Source organism: Dendrobium catenatum, unplaced genomic scaffold (assembly GCF_001605985.2).
Source record: "Dendrobium catenatum unplaced genomic scaffold, ASM160598v2 fragScaff_scaffold_1271, whole genome shotgun sequence".
Taxonomy (NCBI): domain Eukaryota; kingdom Viridiplantae; phylum Streptophyta; class Magnoliopsida; order Asparagales; family Orchidaceae; genus Dendrobium; species Dendrobium catenatum.
This window is the reverse complement of record NW_021319733.1, coordinates 232,024-253,389: the sequence shown is the minus strand read 5'-3', so window position 1 is coordinate 253,389 and position 21,366 is coordinate 232,024. Positions and strand designations below refer to the sequence as shown.

Genomic DNA, 21,366 nt, shown 5'->3' with positions numbered 1-21,366 from the left:
AAGTTTGTTGTTGGTGAAGCAAGTAGCTTCCTAATCCCATCCTATACACATGCCATTAATTGGTGCCACAGACATTGTCACGTTGTTAAGGAGCTTTTTATGGATGGAAATGCTACTGGTTGCTCTAGGCCATTGCAACTCACTCGGAGTTTGCTGAGGCTTCTCTGTGTGTAGGGGTGTTAAATACTAGTTACTGGTCGGATTTGGGTCGAACTTGACATTAACCTGCCATTGTTTGACCAGACCCGTTTTTGCAAAAAGGTCAGAAATAGCAAGTCGGATCCGACCTGCCGGGTTACAAAGTTAACTCGACCCGACCCGATTAGGCGAGACGTGGCAGGGACGGGGGTGAGCGAGATCCGCGGGAGTGAATAGAGTGCTGGCGAGTTGGAAGCCATCTTCTTTTATACATATATTTATAGGTGAAGACAACACATTGAAGAGAGATGTAGTTGGGATTTCTTCTTGCTTTTCTAAAATTCAAGGATAAGGCTACTGAAAGGAGCTCGATGCAGAATGCCCTTCCTCCTCGTAGTGCTTCGAAAGCTAACAACGATCGGCAGAGGAGTTGAAGGATTTAAGCTATGCACCACTGTGCTCTTCTCGCTTCCATGGCTCGTACTCGAGTAGGTTTCCTCCGAACCGGATGTCGTAGTTACTCGATTCTTCATCCTCTTCTTCATCTTGTCGGGGTCATTAGAAGTGTCAACTATATTTAAAACCATGAACCTTTTAGAGAAAGGGGATTAAGAAGTAATGGTGGTTACAATGAGAAGAAAAAGGGAAAAAAAGATGGGACCTTGCAGCCAAGAGAGCAGAAGCGGAAGGAGTCGAGGAGGGTCCTTTCACAATCCTTGCAGGTGTTGGTGACGCCTTTTTCTAGCAGCTGGCAGGCAAGGCAAGACGTGCGGGAGCGCGGGGCGAGGGCAGCGGTTGGGCCGTGCGTGCACGAGATGGCCAGATGGGCATGCAGTTCTGTCATTTGTGTGCGAGATGGGCACGCAGCAGGTCAAAACCGGATCCAAATCGAGTTTCTAGGTTGACCCAAATCTTCCCAAAATTCAAAACGGGTCGAAAATTGGGACTTGAATCCGACCCGTTCTTAAAACGGTGCCCCTAACATGAGAAATTCTGGTTGGGTTCGAGTTGAGTTTTCGTGTCATATAAATTTTTGTTACCCCTATGTGCGTGTGGTTTTTGGACTGTTGACTCGAATTTTTGATATGGCTTAACAGAAGTACAGAACATTTACATTAAGACATGGCAAAGAGTGGAAATTATTTTACAGAATACATCTTGGGCGTGAAGCTGCTTTTATGCATAAATAGTAACGTAAAATTTTTGGAGAATTCATATATTATTTTACTTAAATTGATAATACTAAATTTTGATTTCCATATTATGTTGCTTTAGTAGTTTGTCAGATAAAGGGAAAGATATTTTAAAAATGATAAATGTGTGCAGAAGTGGGAGGGGCATAATTTATGATTCAATTTTTATAAAAAAAATGGTTTACCTAATTAGTGTAACAGGAGTGGCCCTACAAAAATTATAATTTATTAGAAAGGTCAAAGTGGTCATTGTGTCCTGTAGTATTAACTTTTTGGTTTGATGTGACATTACACCCCTACTAAAATGTTTCTCGCCGGGGAAGAGTTAAAAAAGTTATGCGTGTTTAATGCTTGTTTTAGATAACAAATTTGAAGACATGTAGAGCTAATGATAAAGATAATTTTTTACGACGAAAATCCAATTGAAAAAAATCATGTGGTATGGCCCAATTGCACAAACCCTCTAGTTGTAGAAAGTCATATAAGTAGCTCTCTACCTTCCAATAATTAGAAAGACTCCATACAAATTGCCTCATTTGTAGGCAAAAGGATGATTGAGAGTCGTAGCCACCACACAAGTTACACGCAAGTGTAAAGAATGATAACAACATTTGCCAAAGATAACAGAAATGGAGGCATCTTCATGTGGTGTTGGGTAGACTGCATTGTGTTTTTTGCAACAATCTTGAACTTCAATTAATTCAAAGCATCATCATTAGTGGAGGTGAGAAAATTTTTTGTAGAGTTCCAAATTGTAAAAACAATCTTGTAAATGATTTGAATTTAAGCTTTATTTATATATTTTGGATGGTTAGATTATTATCTGATTGTTTTCTATGCTTGTTTATAATAGAAGTGTAGACCGAAGTTCCTCATCATGGAAAGATGATCAGCTGAGGCTTGCCTCTGGTGTAATCAACCTTGACCTAAGCTAGCTCAGACATTTGGTGATGTCTTATAATAGCAACTGACAATGGCCACCATTGAAGTCTTGAATTTCCAATCTGATGAGACCATGTTGCAAGCAATAATGTCATGAGTAGAATAGGTGGCAACATATCAAAGTTTCGATGTGCTGATCTACGGGATTAGGCACCAGAAAGTTTGCCACCTCTTGAATGAATCTGGTAAAATGAGCAATGAGCAGTATTGTTTATCAGTGAGAGTGTTTACCCAAAATGACTTGTGAAATGATGGAGTGTGGGAGTTGCAATGACTTTGAGAAAAGTGGATCTTTTGAATTGTAATGGATAATAATAATCTCAAGGGTTCATAAGGGTTGGCTCAGTGGGCCTCCTATATGCATGCAACGACATCACAACTTATGAAGTTGGCCCAATCGAAGCTGTGCTGGTTGATCTTTATTGTAACAGTCAAGCTCATTTGAGCCCTTGTTCGATTGGTTCAAGCATTCATGAATTTGGCGCAATTTTTTGAAACTTTTTTTGGGGGGTTTGTTGACCATGAAATTTTGAGTTTGTTGGAGTATTACTTCAGTCAAATGGAGTTAAATTGGGCTTTCTTCAGTGCTTGTGGGTCACCTCGATATTCAATTTTACTTAATAAGTTTTGCTGGATCGAATTGGGATTTTGTTATCCTAACAAGTACTGTTAATACTTTAAAAGTTTCAAGCAACTTTTCATTGTTCTTGCCACCTAATACAAGCTTCTTTCTAGTCTTTTGCACCTTAGGATGCTTGGTGGTAGCAATGGCAGAGGAATATGGCAAAGCTTCGTGGTATTTGCATCAATGATGATAGTATAAAGAAGAGGCATTCCTTTTGCTAACATTGTTAGTGGCACAAATATCAAATTGGAAGGAATACAAAGAAAGTAAAAAGAGATTGAAGCGAATGTGGCTTTTTTTTTTTAATTAAAAATTATTTTCCCAGGAGGGGGCGGTGGGGGACACAGGGCAAATGGTGAGGGTGTATGGTTGGTTGGCAGAAGAGATGGAAGATTTGAATGATCTGCGGTTACGATTCCATTGTCTTATAATTCCTTTTTGATTTTTCTGATTGATTCCACAATTTTTTTTGTTTTAAATCAGTTTGATTTTGTTTGAATCAATCTTAGTTTCCTAGCCTGGCTTGGATGAGGTAATTTGATAGGAAATACTTGAGTTTGCAAGTAACCCTAAGGTAATACTTGATGAATGGGAGGTTATGTTAGGCACCGGGACACTTGGGCAGTACCTCCTCTTCGAGGAATGGGAGGTTATGACTTTCTTCAACCTTTCGAAGGCCTGGGTCGCTGCATCACCCCAGGAGAAGTTGTCTTTCTTCAGCTGCTCCGTCAATGGCCAAGCGATGGAACTGTGCCCCTTCACAAACCTCCTATAGTATCCCGTCAGTCCCAAGAAACCCCTTTAACCCTCTGATGTTCTTGGGCATGGGCCATTTCATCCCAGGATGACATCTGTACTTCCATCATATTCCCCTCTCCTGCCTTCAAAATCAGCACCTCGACGCTGAAATTCCTCTCTTCTTCCGCTAAAATCAGCACATCTTCGATCATTTCCCATGCTCATCTTCTCTCTAGAAAGTGGCTCTAGAGGTGGCATGTTGTCTTCTCCCTCAAGGATCTCTACATCCGGATTCCTCCTCCCCCTAAGCGGAAGAGCCCAAGAACACCAAATCCTAGATCTAAAAAAAAAATCAAATTCAAGATGATCTCCCCTTTTCCTCCTAACCTCCTAATTAACCATAAAGGAGTTTTACAAAATGTCTAAACAGCCCCTCGCATTCAAAATTTCCCTCCCAAAATTCCTCCGTGGCCCACTGTTGGTTCCGCTCGTCCGCTCGGTTCCTCCCCTCCCGTGCGGTTCCGTCGCGAGTATGTGAGGACCGGTCCGGGTTGGACCGGTCCGGGTTGGACCGGTCCAGCCGGCCCCTCTTGGGCCGGCCTAACAGTGTGGCCCCTCTCCAGATGTTTCTTTAACTCAAGTATTTCCTATCATAATTGCATATGCGCAATTATCCATAGAGGGAGTTGAGGCAGAGGATGATTGGAAGGGAGAATTAATGAGATGGATGGGAGTGACGAAGAGAACTAATAAGAGGGTGGGAGACTAGATATAAATAGAAGGGTTGTCGAATAGGAAAACAGACGGAGAAAATATGTGATAAGATAGTGAGGCTGAGTATGTTAGAAATTCCTAGCTTGTAGGTCCTTGGTGTTAGCGGTAGGTCTGATGAGGATGAAAGAAATGTGCAGTAGGTCTGATAAGGATGAAAGAAATGTTAGGGAGATTCGAACAGTGATGAAAACTAAAATTAGGTGGTCACCCTTGAGAACTTCTGACCTATCTGAAAGGTAGTTATGATTGAAGGAAATAAATGTTTATTTTTGATAGAATAAAATAGAGATTTACTTGCTTTTCCTATCCTCATCAGGAGGGGCTTGATAAGCTTTTTCAAAATTTGAGGAACCTAGTTGTTATTTTTGAAAGACTTTTTCCTATAAAGGAGGGATGCATTTGCATTTTTGCTTAACAATAACTTACGTAATTCTTGTTAGATGGAATGAGTTTATTGATTCAAACATTCTAAGGAGAATGAGTAATTCTGAGATATTAGAAGATTTACTAATTGAATTGTGAATATGTTGGGATCTAATAATTATGTATGCACCTTTGCTACTTTTCCAGAAGTCGTTATTAGGAATGAGGCTTTGTGCTGTGGAATTTTAGGACTGCTGTGAAGAACAAAGTCCTTTAGTAGCATTAGCAAGCCTTTGTAGAATTTCCAGGCATTTCATGCCTACAAAGCATCAGAAATTGGACACATCCACTGATTTCTTTTGTTTCCAAACGGGGAGAAACTTCAAAATAGTCCCCCATTTTTAAGTATATGACCAATTTAGTCTCCAAGTATCTAGTTGCTCCTATTTAGTTTCTCGACTACATAAAATTGATTCAAAATGTAAAATTGATCCAAAATGGTCCCTTTGGAACTAAATTAGGAACATTTTTATATAGTTTAGGAATTAAATTGGGATCAATTGCATATCAAAATTACAATATGAGGGATATTTTGTATGGTCGAGGGACTAAATTTGAGCAATGTGATACTTTGAGACTAAATTGACCACAAATAAATAGTCTGGGGGCTATTTTAGATTTTTTATGTTTCCAAATGATTGTCAAGAAAGTGGTTGATTCCTTTTTTCTTGTTATAAATGTTCAATCAGTAATTATTCAACTTAAATGTTACATTTACTTCCATGATATGTATTTGGGTAAATAGTCATTCAGTCTTTTCATAAACATCTTAGTCCTGGCTTCTAAAATGAGGCTAATCGTTATCTATGTTGATGAATGCATGCAAAAAAATTGTGCAGGGCATGATCAATTCGTTCTTTTCTTTGCCCTTGGTTTCGTAATACATAAAGCAGTACTTCCCTAGGAGATGATCTTTTTTGTTGGATGTATCTTGTTCCTTCTCATTTTTTATCTTTGTATTTTTCGTTTATACAATTAGAATAGGTTTTAGTACTTAGTATTTTGCTTGTCAACATGATCTACTAGCTAATCAATTCCGAGATGCGAGCAAGATGTGTCTATTTATGCCAACTATTAATTTGACCAGGCTTGTTTGGATGATTTTAATCATCATAACATCGACGTGGCTTGCAACCTTCTTGAGACTTGTGGGCGTTTTCTATATCGTGCGCCTGAAACTTCAATTCGCATGACAAATATGTTGGAAATATTGATGCGTCTGAAAAATGTAAAAAATTTAGATCCTCGTCATAGCACACTTGTGGAGAATGCCTATTACTTGTGCAAACCACCTGAACGGTCTGCTCGGGTTAACAAAGTGCGCCCCCCATTGCAGCAGGTATGATATGCAGGCAATCTTGTATGTTGTTGTACTTTTAGACTAACGCTTAGTTGAAATTTATATATTTTCCTTTGTTGCAGTATATCAGAAAATTGCTTTTCTCAGATCTTGACAAGTCCTCTGCTGAGCATGTACTTAGACAACTGCGCAAACTTCCATGGGATGAGTGTGAACAATATATTCTTAAGTGTTTTATGAAGGTTCATAAGGGGAAGTACAGTCAAGTGCATTTGATTGCTTTGCTCACAGCAGGTCTCAGCCGCTACCACAATGAATTTGCAGTTGCAGTTGTTGATGAGGTGAATTTCTGTTTATTTGCAATAAGATTGCTTAACTAGGAAGACCCAGTACCCTTTGAAAAATAGTAGAGGTCATGATTTAAGTTTTTTCAAAATATTTTAGCATTTTTAATCTAAACATGCAAGGACTGCACCAAATTTCATTTTTGAAACTTATGCTAGTCATTGACTACGAGATCTGATGAAACTTTAAAAAACTTTTTGGTAATTGGAATGGTGCTTTGCAGTGGCGGATTTAGTATGGGGGCCGTGGGTTCACGGGCCTATACTGAACTCTTAATTAATACATAATTAAGGTTATTTTTACTGCTCTTTAATACCGCCTAAAGAAATATGGTTCGGTTTTAATACTTATTTATAGACTATTCAAAATCTTAGTCCTTTCCATTATTCCATATTCAGAACAAGATGCATAATTGGCCTTTAATACTTATTTATGAATCTTTGTTAATTTATTAGGAACATAGAGTGATAATTTATTGTAGTGAATACTGAGTAGTGATCATAGTTAACTTTTAATTTGTTGTTATATATCCTATGGTATATATATTTGTTAATTTATACTAGTGAATAATGATCATAATTTATTGTAGTGATTTTGTTAATCTTATAATGAAATGTTAAAGTTTTTTTCATTAAAATTAGATATGGAAATATATTTCAAAAGAAAACTTGGTGGGAGAAATTATAATATGGAAGAAGAATATCAAAATTTGATGTTCTCAATTGTAATTTTTTTAATTGTATATTATATCTTCTCATAATGAATCTAGCAATTAAAAAAAAAATTTAAACCGCCAATGTCGGTCCTAAGCCCAAGATGAAAGAGGTTGAGGTTTTTTTTTTTAATTCAATAATTTGTGCCCCCACATGAAAAAATTTCTGGCTCTGCCCCTGATGCTTTGTGTTAGAATTTGGGTTAGTGTGTTGTTCCACATTTTATTCATGGAAAATCTCTTTGAATAGAATGAGTAATTGATAGTAAGATTTCTATTGCATCTGCCTAGCTCGTTGACCTCTTTTGAAAAAACACAACTTTTGTTTCTTACCTCACTGAACTTTATAATCCATGAGATCATTAATAAAAGGATTGTTGTTTCGGTCACCCAATCTTAATTGGGTTGAACATACCGTTTGCAGGTATTGGAGGAGATTCGGATTGGACTGGAACTGAATAACTACAATATGCAGCAGCGGCGCATCGCTCACATGAGATTTTTAGGGGAGTTATACAACTATGAGCACATTGACTCATCTGTCATATTTGAAACGCTGTACTTGATTCTTGTTTTTGGCCATGGAACTCCAGAGGTATATTTTCACTCATTTATTTAGTGGGTTTATCATTTTTGTTCTGCTGACCATCATAATTAATCTGTTCTACATGTTGATTAACTATTGCATTACAAATTTTGGTTGCATTAGGTGAAGTTTTTCAAATGCAAGGAAAATGGGTTTTTACAAATTGATATAACTCCTTGTATTATGTGAAGTTTTCATGTATTTCTATGGCATACCATATACAAGATATTCTTGAAACTTTTTTATTGAAAAGGATCCTAATTCTCTCTGTAACTAATGTTTGGAAGATGAAATTACCCTCAATTTTCATGCCCCATGATGGCTCTTCTTGATCAAACACGAGGCGTAATAGAGATAACTAAATTCTCGTATATAATAATTTTTAATCCGAAGTTAAGTATTAACACAAATCAATTGAGCAGATATAGATCTAAAGTTTTTCATTATTTAACTGCGAAACTTCTAATAAATATTAGTATGCATTTATTTCACATTAAAACTCTCATCATATACATATTTGATTAGATTTTTATCTTACATCAAAATTATACACAAAAAATAGAGTAATCGATAAAAATATGATTCTCATTCAGGTGTCACCTTATATTTTCCATTCACCTGAAATAATGTTCGACATAATATCAGGTGAATTTAGAAGCTCAGTAAGATCAATAACTCTGATGCAGAATTCAAGTATCCTATAAATTAAGTTATGCTTATAAACTAGTCTAGATACTTACGTATAATTTTTAAAATAAAATTACTTGAATAATGATTGGTTTAACAGTAAGTAAAATATATAACTGCTAGATACTTACCTATAATTTTTAAAATAGAATTACTTGAATAATGATTGGTTTAACAGTAAGTGAAATATATAACTGAAAACAAAATTTTTAACAGAATGTTAGAACTTGAAATATTATCAATACTAATTCATATGTACATATTTCATCTTGCTAAACCATTCTTTTTATAATTTCCTTCATTACTTAACAGAAATTTTTTTTTTTTTAAAATTCTTCCTGATTTAGAATCTGTCATGTATGGGGAGTGGCTTTATTGGCTATTATAAGCTTGAAAGCTATGTATTGGACCCTTTTGCCTTCTTAAAGGTCTATTTTTGGTTGCCCTACCTGTACAAATTATTATAAGCATATTAGCTCGAGGAACCTTTTGATTATGTATGGGCTCATCTTTGTCACCCTATTTGTATAGGATACCATATTCATATAACTAGTCAACCTATTCAGATATATGATCTTTTTTACGCTCATTTAATTTCATTTTTGAATATCTAGATTAATACTGATACGCATTGGAAGTAAAAACAACAAACAACAAGTAGAAAATAGCAAGAAAGTAAAAACAATGGCTGATTTTTGTATTCTCTCAATAAACAAAATAAGTTATTGGTGATCTACTACTCGAGAGGTAGATCTCTCCCACAAGCCCTAGAAGTCACTAGGGAGCTCTCTAAATTAAACCACAATAAACGCAAATTTTCTCATGCCCTAACTCTAGACACACTCTCTCTTAAACAACACTAATACATAATAAATATAATTAAAACATTCCAAAACAACATAAACATAATTTAACAATTAAATATGATTTAGAAAATCTTTCTAAATAAATAAACATGATTTAGGAAACCTTCCTAAACAATTAAAGATGATTTAGGGAATCTTCCTAAACAATGATTTAGGAACCTTATGAACAATATTTAAAGCATGCAATGATCATAACCAAAATTCGGTTGGCTTCCGCGCCTTGCGTGGTCCTTGGCTAGTCCAGGGTGGAGTGGTCTATGATCACATTTTTCTTCCCTCTGAACAAGAGTTTCATAGCAATCCTCATATAGTGAATCCAATTTTCAATTTTGGGCTCTATAACCTCCCATGGCATCTTCTGTAGCTCCCCATTACTGAGCTTTTCCATTCCTTCACCCTGAATTGCCCTCACCATGGTTTTAAGTGAAACCATAGTTTTGGGCAGGTTAGGACCCCTTATAATAACCACTTTTTTCCCTCAACCTTGAACTCCATCGTTAACACATTCTAATCAATCTTGGTCTTTCCCAACTTCGACAACCATTTCATACCTAATATCACATTAGTGCTTCCATAACTCCAACGTAAGAAAATCCTCCCTTACCTGCACCTCTTGTAATATTATGAGCATCCCTCTACAGATGCTCCTACTTTCCATCTTCCATGTCCCCATCATCACCCCATAACATTCCGTGTTTACTAGCTTTAACTCCTACTCATCCACTACCTAATTGGAAATGAAATTGTGGGTTGCCCCACTGTCTATCATCACTACCACAACCTTTCCCTCTATATTACCCCCTACCTTCATGGTGTGGTTTGGAGTTAACCCCACCATTGAGTTCAGGGACACCTCTGCCACGTTTAAATGTAAATGGGTTGTTTCCTCTATAACCTACTCCAGCTCGTCCCTGCTCTCTCGTCTTACCCTTCTTGGACCAGCAAGATTTGAAGGGCTCGATCCTTGATCCTATGTCTCAGTGCAAATCTCTCATCACACCTGAAGTATATCTCTTTTGCCTGCTCATCCTGTACCTATGCTTCTATGAGGTGCTTTGAATTGCCTCTAGGACAAACTCCAATGCTCTTTTCCCTTTGTGCTTCCCTTTGAAACGACACTTTCTGGGTGCGAGGGTCGTGGAGGTATTCATGTAAGTCTCTTCCATGGTGTTGTTTCTGTTGGCCTTTTCCCTCTGATGCTTTTCTTCCAACCTTTGTGTTAGTTTCATCATCTTGCTCAGCGCTCGAGGCCTCAATACCCTGAGTTCTATACGTATGACTTCCTTTAGGCCCTTCATGAAATCATCCTTCAAACCTTCCTCAGAAATTCCCCTCAGCCTACTGGATAGTAGATCAAATTTCTCCCGGTACTTCATGATTGTTCTCTCCTCGGTGAAGACATAGAATTGCTCGTGGAGGTCTTTTTCCCGGATGGTAAAAAATGTTCTAACAATCCCTCTTTAAATTCTCTTCATGAATGGAGCATGTATCTCACCTCTCACCACTGAAATCAAGCTAAGGCTTTTGCCCTCCAAACTTAGTCTTGTCGCCATGAGCATTTCCCATTCTGTAAGCCCATTGATAGCAAAGTAATGCTCCACCCGATACACCCATCCTTGAGCATCTACCCATTCAAAAATGAACATTTTTAGCTTCCTCACCCTAGCATCTCCACCCCAATTTCCTCTCACTATCCCCCTGTCCCCATTTGTATCGTGGGTGGGAATCCCACCTATCTTTCGTCCGTCCCCCATAATGGTTGGTCATCCCACCACCTTTGTCATGAAACTCCCTTCCTGCTACCCCCCCATATGAAGATCCTATTCCACCCCTTATCGGAGCCCTAGGAGGTAGTTCTCGGTGAAAAAAAGAAACTCTCCTCATCGAACTTTTCTCATTCAACACCTTTTCCCTTGGTTGTGGTCAAGGGAATCTCGATCGATTCTAGGTTGGGGTTAGCCATTGGAACCACCAGTGGAGTTTTTGTTTGCATCTCCAAGAGCCTTATTAACATTTATTACAATCAGCATTCATTCACTAGTAGGAAAATGCTTTGATCCCTCACCAGGATCAAGTGATCAATGCTCATATTAGTAGTACTCTGCAATCAGAAGGTGCAGATGTCTGTTAGCTTGCTATTCAACAGGCACAAGAAATCGGTGATGAATGCAACTCAACTAGTAGCCTACATCAGAATGATAACTTACAATATCTACTTGCAAACAACAATATTCCCTGTGAACATTTACAAGCAATAGTGATAGTAGATATGCTGCAGGGATGCTGAGTCCCCTGTGAATATTGATATGCAAGCAGCGTAATATTTGTGAGCAAGGACTAAAGATCACAACAAATGCAGGAAAACTACAACAATTGCAAGCGTCTACGAGCCTCTATAGAAAAACCCTTACAGTTAATGACCGCATTGAGAGGAAGCACACTCATTTTATACTGGAGTTGAATGTTTTGTTGAGAAAGTACAACTAAGTCCTCCAATTGATAACTTTAGGGGTTCTGATAGTGACAACTGGGATAAAGAAGGGCAACTTGGTGTAAAGAGAAGTTCCACTAATGTGTTACTAGTAGAATGCCCTGATAGTGACATTAAACATGCAAAGTCAAATGATTCTGTAGAGTCAAAGAATGAATAGTTGTAGAATTGTCTCATTCTATCATCTTTTTAGAAATACTGAGGCTTTTGGAGAAATGCTACACTATTTGAATGAAGATCTGCAGATCAAACCTCACAGCCTGATAATCCTACATGCGCATTATAAATGCATGGAACAAGTTCCTCGAGTACATTATCCTGGTGAGAATATCGTGAAATTGAAGGCTGAACTTTCACGTTTTTCCAAGGTTAAATGTTGCAGTTGCGAGCCGCTCCTAGTTGCTATATTAAGGTTGTAGGAGAAGCTTCAATATTCCACGTGCATATCAAATACTACTAGAATGTCGTTGGGATACTAAAAATTATCTTGTGCTTCATCATGTTCATACTTAGGGGAGAATCCATGTGACAAACTGAAGACATGAAGTCGTTTTAAGATAGATAAGATACATAATCTGATAAACCCAATCCTTGCTCAGGCTAGATGAAGACAAAAGCAAGGAATCTGTAGTGAAAACCACGGGCCACTGAAGCACAACACTGCGCCACCAGATCTGCAACACTCGTACAAGCAAACATAAGACATTTACAAACTTCTAAATATAACGTTGCACACATTCAAACGATAATTGCCCGCACATTTGATTAGTGCCAAATATTTTAAAATGTCCTCGTATATGCATAGCAATAGGCATAATAATTCATGCAAACACTTCATTCTGCATCGCAAGATGTGTTATGCTTTAACAATGTATCACATTTTCATGCCAATATGTTGCACATGCATATAGTCGTAACTTGGGGAATACATCATAACAAATGCATCATTTAATATGCAAGATGTATTGTGCACATACACACTAACATACAAAATGTATTGTATAGACACGCTATTTAGCAACATGCCAACATATATGCGCTATGTTGATGCGCCACGCCAATACATCAACAACATTCGTACAAGCGGACATGTGTTAACAAAGCCCAAAACAAAGTCCTGCGTACTTGTTAGCAATGGCTACCTGTATTGCTAGCTACCTCCAAAAATACAAAACACCCCCATACATTAAAATGCACATTCATATGCATCCCATAATATGAGTGCATTTGCGATATGCAGAGGATTTCATTCTAGTATGCCATATGATATTGCAATCATAATTCAAAATGATATACTCCATGTATTTGTAGGATGCAAATGGTCTTTTTCAAGCATGTCATTCGACATTGCAATTACATTAAAAAATAATATTCTGCACGCATTCGTAGGATGCAGAGGGGTTCATTCAAGTAATATCATGCAATATTCTATCTACATGTAAAAATATCGTACATTGTAACTACATAGTTTTTAAATGCAAGAGCAAAATACATAGGCCGATGTACATGATACATGCAGATGCATCGCATCCATCCATTGCAAACGTATAACAATCATATAAATGGACCATGCAAAATGCATGTAATAGCATATACTCGCATGGGCCATGACGAGCATGTTGTAGGTACAGACGTGACGTTTAAGGATGCTGCACGAGTTAATAATGAATTTAGATACAAATTCGATACAATTGGCAGATTCGACAAGATTCAATTAACAAAAATGTAACAACCCATAGAAACCCCGATGATAGTCGTGTTGACAGAAAATGTCAACTGGAGGGAACCTCAAATATTCAAAAGTCCCAAATGCCCATAAAAAACTAAAATTCTGAAAATACTAAAATTTAAAATTAAAATAAATTATAAATACTTAAAGCAAAAATATCCATCCACTCTCCACAACAGTTTGCCGAGTTGGAAAAATCTGAAAATCACTTCAGCTCATAAAGAGTTAATGTCTAGTCTAGAATATCAATAGGATTCATTCTCAATCCGTCTCTTACTAGTAAGGACGTGACATATGTCCTCTAACCGATGGTTTTGCCACTAAATGGTACCACAGGTAAACGGTTATGACCAGGTAGTTTTACTGCAGAATGACACCATTATATTATGGTCATGGTTAGAGCCTGTATGTTCCCCAATGATGTTAAATCATTGAGATATGAATCAATAGGATATGATCAATAGTGCACAAAGCCCTTTGTCAGGTTTGGTCGACTACCTCCTCTGACAAAGTAGATCAGGGATCACGATGGCCCGGGATGACCGAACCTTGAGATTTTGATCGAGCTCATCTTCATTCCCTTACCATCCGTTTTAAGTGCAAGATGGTGAATTTTTTAATTTTAAATATTAAATTCTCAAATGTCAAATCATGTTGCTACTATACGTTAGATACTTCATATCCATTTGATGACTAGCCTTAATAGGAGCTTGCGCCTATAGGAAACTAGAACTAAGATCTTAAAGTACTTGCAAAATGAGGACAAAATCTCTAGATAGTATTTTATTTAAAACCTAATCTACCTTCTGAAAATTTATCTCGGAACTTACCCGTTAAAACTTAAAACTCTCCTCGATGACCTGAAAACGGAATAAAAAAGGGGACCGCAGAGAGTCCGGGGCGCGAATTTCGGAGCCCACAAATATTCCTTGACATTAGCTTACATATTTTATGATGAAATGTTCATTATGATTAGCATATTATTTCTTTAGTTTTTTCATTTCAATTTACTGAATATCCGAACTCTTCAATCCTTTTTCAACTGCAATTTTATTTGATATTCTGTCATTTGCTCTTTAATATTCAGCGTTTCTTTGTTCTGATTTGGTATAATCCTATTTTCATTTTGGCAAATCATTAACCAATCTTCGGTTTGAATGCTCACATAAATAGCAGCAAATTTTTTTGTTTGAATTGGGATTTGAGTTTCTTGTATTACTTTTGCTTTGTCCTCAGAATATGATTTTTTTTTCTTCTTTTATCTCTTTAATGAACTTAATGTCAGTGATTTACATTGCCACGTTTCACAACTGAGTATGACTGTTTTCCTTGATGTGAAGCAAGATGCTTTAGATCCACCGGAAGATTGCTTCCGTATAAGAATGATTATAACACTTCTTCAGACATGCGGGCACTATTTTGACAGAGGTTCCTCAAAGAGGAAACTGGATCGGTTTTTGATGTATTTTCAAAGATATGTGCTTAGTAAAAGTCAAATACCACTAGATATTGAGTTTGACATTCAGGTAAGTGATAGTTTTTTTCTCTGCTTTTTTTAATGATTAAGCTTCTTATTTTCTATTTGCATACTTCTATCTACCTGTAAGTTGCTTTTGACTCAGGAATGCGGATACATTGTTTATAATTCCATTAAAATGTTAATTTAAATGTGCCTATATATAACCTTCTGTAAATTGGAAATGATACTTTTTCTGTATTTCGTCTTGTATGTGTTCACCTTTTTTTGTTAGTTATTTGTCTTTTGAGCTTACCGAGAGCAAATTGATGGCTGCTTGCTAGAGTTTGCTAGCCCTCAGATCTTCTAGAATAATCTCCATAGTCCATCCGTTGAAAATATTCCTTTGTTTATTTTGTAACTTACCTTAAAATCCTCGTTTAACCAAGGACCTTTTTTATTTTAGCTTAATGAAAACTTCTCTTATTTTGATTATTAACTCGTTAGACACTTTCTATATTATTGTTGCTGCTCAGTTGGACTTCAATTCTGAACCTTTCTTTCAAGTTTGATGGCCATGCTGTAATTAAGTTGTCGAACTACCAGTTATTTGTGCTGATAACTGAAAAATCCATTGTAACACAATTGAAGCCCTCAAATGCTCTAGTGAAAATTACCCACCTCTGCATGATTCTCGTCTTTAGTGCATGGGATGTGCTGGATGGATGTGGCTCTACAGCTTACATGTGTTACACAGCTCTACAGCTTACATGTGTTACACAGTGAAGCTTTATTAGAATAGAATTTCTCTAATATATTCGACATGTTTTCACGTGAAAAGGTTGGAGTAGCTCCAGTGGAAGATAAGATTAGGAGAGTCGCCTTAGATGGTTTGGTCACATTAAACGAAGGCCTTTCGATGACCTGGTTAGGAAAGTTGAGGTATTAGATTTGTCTTATGTTAAGAAAGGTAGAGGTAGACTTAAAAAGACTTGGGTAAAAAATATTAGAAATGATCTTTCTTTATTAGATTTAAATGAGAATTTGACTTTTAACCGGACACAATAGTGAAAAAAGATTCATGTAGCCGACTCCACGTAGTGGGACAGTTTTGATGTTGTTGTTGTTGTAGAAGTAGTATAATATCATGTATTCTATACTTTAGAAATTAAGATAATGTTTTGTGCATGTATATATATATATATATATATATATATATATATATAAATGCTGTTTTTGAAGCAAAAAAAGATTTTGTTAACATAAGTTCTTACAGGACATGTATGCCGAGCTAAGGTTAAATATGATCCGCTACACATCAATTGAGGAAGTCAATGTTGCATTGGTTGAGCTTGAGGAGCATGAGCGCGATAAGGCCAGCACTGAGAAGCACTCCGACAGTGAGTCTCAGAAGGCTCCATCCAAATCAGCCATTACCTCTGTTACTTTGAATGGTAGCCGGAGCCCGGTGAATGAACTTGATGAGAATGGCCAAGGCCATGAGGATGCTGCTGAGAGCGATAGCTACTCTGGCAGTGGCAGCATTGATCAAGAGGGGCATGATGATGATGAAGATGTACCTTATGAGGACAAGATTGATGATGGATCTGATGGTGATGATGATGATGATGATGATGGAGGACCTGATGGTTCTGATGACGATGATAACATTCAGGTTAGACAGAAGGTCGTGGAAGTTGACCCCAAAGAAGAAGAGGAATTTGATCGAGAGCTACGTGCAGTTATGCAAGAGAGCATCGAGTCTCGGAGATTGGATCTTCGTGCCAGGCCTGCATTAAACATGATGATGCCAATGAATATTTTTGAGGGGAGCAAGGACCCTAGGGTTGCTGAGGGGGAGAGTGGTGAGGAAACAGTGGATGAAGAAGGTGGTAGTGGAGTTCTGAACAACAAGGTTCGGGTGAAGGTCCTTGTGAAGAAGGGGAACAAGCAGCAAACAAAGCAGATGTTTATTCCACGGGAGTCTTCACTGGTGCAGAGTACAAAACAACAAGAAGCGGCGGAGCTGGAGGAGAAGCAGAATATAAAAAAGAAGATCCTGGAGTACAATGAAAGGGAGGAGGAGGAGTCGAATGGTCTGTCATCGCAATCCAGCAACTGGATGGCAAGCAGCTCTGGTAGTGGCAGCAGTGGCGGAAAGCCGTCAGGCCGGGTAAATTGGGAAGCTGCAGGGAGGACAGCAGTTCCCAAGCAGCAGCGACATCATTCAACTAGTAGTTTTTATCCTGCCCACGGGAGAAGAAAGTGATCCAAGTAATAATAACAGCTGGTTCTCAGTCAGTATTGTTCATCTTGATGTCTGAAAATGGGTCTATTTTGCTCATATGGATGAAAAAGGGCGGGGGGAGGTGAAAGGAGCGCTAGTTTGTATTTAATATTTATCCATACTTTTTTCTACAGCACCTCCAGTTTATTTTCATTTTATATTTTCTATTTTCAAGCCAGTTTGTTTGCAAGGACAAGTGAACTTTTCCTCGCATTTGAAGTTGCATAACAAAAGTGTAGTTTTGCGCTAAGGCTTATTACTGTTCTTAGCGTATGAAGGCTTAGCAAATGTGCTGGCTATATAGTATCTCTGTTTTTGTAATGAGAGATAAGTGTTATAGTTTTCAAATGCAGTTTGAATTGAAACATGGAGAAATAGCTTCATGGCCATTAGCTGTAGTTTATGGTTCAAGTAAACAATTATTTATATATATTGTCTATTATAGAATATAATTATTTCAAGTTCAACGCATGGAGATGGATTCTGTTATCATTTCTATTGACGATAGTATAGTTGATGGTGCCCTCCTAGAAAGACTGGCAATGATGAGTTTTTTCGTATCTTTTGCCCTTTCAACAGCCAAAAAAACGAGGATGTCAATAATTGCGCAGATTTTTAGACGAGCATAAGCCAAATTGATCAAACAGAGCCAAATCAAGATCAATTGAATATATATATCATCTCAGCTCAAAGACGTACAAATTCAAGCTAAATCAGCTTGAGATCTCAGTTTTGAGTACGCTTATGTATATGCACAAAAGCAAAGGTATATACTCTAAAGTAATGTGTCCTCACAAAAAATTACAAGTGTACGCATATTTTCATTATTAATTTAACTTACAATACAGATGATTTTATGGTTGACGTAAATTGGAATATACAATCCACAGCTGATATTTACAATAATACAAAAAGGAAGCTAGTAACAGCATCACTGGACTGTTGCAAAATCAGAACAATAATGAATATACCATACTGTTGCAAGGCACAAATAAGCAGCTTCCCAGGTAATAACAGAACGCCAATTTCTCAGCACTGAAAAGTAGATTTTGATCCTCAAAGAGTACATGACAACGTTTTCGTCTACATAATCAAGAAAAACAAAAAGGTTAATATAAACATGCTGCTCTAAGATAAAATAATTGTTAAATTACTTTAATATATGAATATCCAATCAATGCATATTGCACTCATCTCAATGCAAAATAAAAAAATTTAAATCTATCCACATTAAATTTTGTTTAGAACATCCCCGGCCAATTTCTTAAAAAAATAGTAATAATAATATCTACCTCAGAGAACATCTGCCGGTAGCTCAAGTAGTAGAGTTTATCTATTACGGAGGTCAACAACATCAAACTTGAGATTTGTATTCATAAGAACATGAGAACAGTGCTCGTAGATTGGGCTGCCATCAGAAGGCTCCTCGTGAGGGTGAAATCCACGCGCTTGGCAGTTGCGAATAACAGAGACACCGCTAGGCTCTGACAGGTGGAAGATGCCATGGTTTCTGCTTAATCAAATTTCGATATTAATTATATTTAAGCATAAAGTAATGGACGCATATAAAGAAAAGAAAAGAAAAGAAAATTTTCAGAGAAAACCATTGATTTAAGCTGGATGCAGAATCATCATTCTCCAACAAATTAAATTAGTGTTTAAGACATTGGCATGCAATATTCCAAGAAGATTTTAGAATTATTTAATCATCAATTGGATGCATTGAAATTTTCATTATAATAAACGACTTTCAAATGGGTCAGAAATAAATAAATGGTTTCATGATCATATACATTATATATTGAATGGTTTTAAGAGGCCTTTTATGTAGCATCAGATCATCCTCATTTTTATTCAGATGCCAGATGTACCAAATCAGAAAATACAATTTATTGCAGTAACAAAAAAATCAGATACACGATAGACATATTAAAGAACATATTGTTGAAATGAGAAGAAGAATATTACATCGGTGTCTAGAACCAAATTCGAATGCCATGCAAGAATAAAATAAAATAAAATTCGCAGATGGTCTTTAAACTGAGGAACTTTTATTACGTTTGGTGAACGTACGTAGAGCTACGTTCGGCCGGCACTAAGATCGCAGGCACAAAATGAGAAATACCGAGTAAATACCAAGCAATACCAACAATAACGAGAAATACTATTATGTGAAGACAAAATACTGAGTAATACCGAGCAATACCGAGTTTGGTATTTTTTTGGGAAAACTCGGTATTGCTCGGTATTGTTCGGTATTGATCTTCACAGAGCGGTATTCCTCGTTATTACCAAACAATATCTAGCAATACAGACCAAATACCGAGCAAAAACCGAGTAACAATCCTCTGACCGAACGTAGAGCTACGTCCGGTCAAAGGACGTAATAAAAGTTCTAAACTGAGACGATTATTATAGAAATAAAGACTACAAAAGAATTCTTATATACTTCAAATTAATCTTAAAAGGCATGAATGAGAGTCATGAGAACTGGAATCTTCTAAAAATTATAGGTGTTAGTAAAAGATACAGTTTAGTTCAAGCAAGGAGTTAGAAATTTCTAATCATGGTATTGCTCAACATTGAACTTGCATATTTTGTAATGGTTATAAAGAAGTTACCGACGTTTTTCAAAATGAGATACTGACGTGTATCTCATATGCAAATGATACATTCAATAAATAAAACCTCATATTAAAGTGCAAAATTAGTGGATGTTACGTTAAAAATTATGAGTCCATATTACAAAGGAGGATTTACATATAGAGCACACAATTATTATGGATTACATATCTAATACCTAAACGTTCATACTTATATTACAATTTAGTGCTTCAATCACATTAAAATAATGGATTAATTTTTAAACTAATATTTTAAATTTAATTAAGTTATTAAAAAACATTTTTTAAAAATATAAAAATCGCCAATGCCACCTGTTTGACGAGCGGCTAGCTATTTAAAGTAAGTCGACCATTACCCCGAATTAACCCCCCACCCCTTCATTCGGTTGTCTGTTAATTTCTAAGCTACGGCACGTGAGCACTCCGTTCCGATGAATCGTCGACGAAAACGTAGCAGGTAAGTTTTTTTTTTTTTTCATTTCTTAAGTTCGTATTAATTGGTTCTACTTGTTTAGTACTCTTAGGTGTTAGTTTTAGCTATTATTAACACTAAATCATAAAGTTCTTGTTTGTTTTGAGTTTCTGTGAAATGAATTTTTCGATCGTGAAAGTGATTTTTTTCGGTCAAGATATTATCACATACAAAGAAAATTTGAGATTTTGTGAAGATGTGGTGACTGATTTGTGACTTTTGGATTTTCATGAGATTGCTCGTAAATGTTTATGTTTGTGGGAGAATGAACACGTATGTGTGTTCCTTTTTGTAGGGTGTTTGATGTGAAATTTTTGGAGGATCATTTGATTTCATTTGAAAATGGGAAGAAGTTTTGTAAGAAATGTTTTATTTATTTATTATTATTTTTTTTTGCGAATGCTTTTAAATGTACGAAAATATGGGTACATGTAAGATTACTATTTTTTAGAGAAATCAAATGTTGTGTTTGTTTAATCACTGGATGTTTTGTCAGCTAGTAGAAGGAAAGCATGAGTTATGAAAGTTCTTCGTTTATTTTGATGTACGGTGGTCAGTTATGCATCGATGCCAAGTATGCACCGACTTATATTGTGGGCAGTTATGGTCCTATGCAGTGTCAAGTAACTCAAAGCTAAAGCTGCACCGACTTATATTGGAGGTAGTTATCATCCTATGCAATGTCAAGTAACTTGAAGCTAAAGCAGCTTAAGTTGAGTGTTCCCAAAGGACTTAAGTATGACACGTCAAAGTACAATGTGATGTTAGTGCGTCGATTGCCAATAGGAAATGAGTTTATTACTTGTGGTCGAATGGGAGAGGTAGCAGAGAAAATTGTAAGGTTAGTGTAGGAAAGAGCTTGGTGTCGATTGCAGGCAGAGGACATGAGGTCAATTGGAGCTTGAGGAGATGAAGGTTGAGGTTGGTTCAACTCTGGGCTACAGTGGCTATAGGAGTCGTAGGTTGGGTTGAGGTCAT

At 36.8% G+C, this 21,366-nt stretch overlaps 2 protein-coding genes across 8 annotated transcripts in view; one reads left to right on the top strand and one right to left on the bottom strand.

Moving 5' to 3' along the window:
• LOC110100855 (regulator of nonsense transcripts UPF2) overlaps positions 1–17,753 on the top strand; it is a 59,311-nt gene extending 41,558 nt beyond the window's left edge. For all 7 annotated transcript variants that reach the window (XM_020828553.2, XM_020828552.2, XM_028699388.1 and 4 more), the window contains 5 exons: positions 5,921–6,172; positions 6,256–6,474; positions 7,615–7,785; positions 14,890–15,075; positions 16,282–17,753. In XM_020828553.2, the coding sequence (XP_020684212.1) occupies positions 5,921–6,172; positions 6,256–6,474; positions 7,615–7,785; positions 14,890–15,075; positions 16,282–17,274 (1,821 nt within the window). In that variant the 3' untranslated portion in view covers positions 17,275–17,753. The remainder of the gene's footprint in view (positions 1–5,920; positions 6,173–6,255; positions 6,475–7,614; positions 7,786–14,889; positions 15,076–16,281) is intronic.
• On the bottom strand, positions 270–3,935 carry LOC110100857. Its single transcript, XM_020828561.2, has 2 exons — positions 800–3,935; positions 270–713 (listed from the first exon to the last, which is right to left on the bottom strand). The coding sequence occupies exons 1-2, from the start codon at positions 980–982 to the stop codon at positions 474–476; spliced, it is 423 nt and encodes a 140-aa protein (XP_020684220.1). The 5' UTR covers positions 983–3,935; the 3' UTR covers positions 270–473.
• Positions 17,754–21,366: the final 3,613 nt, after the last annotated feature.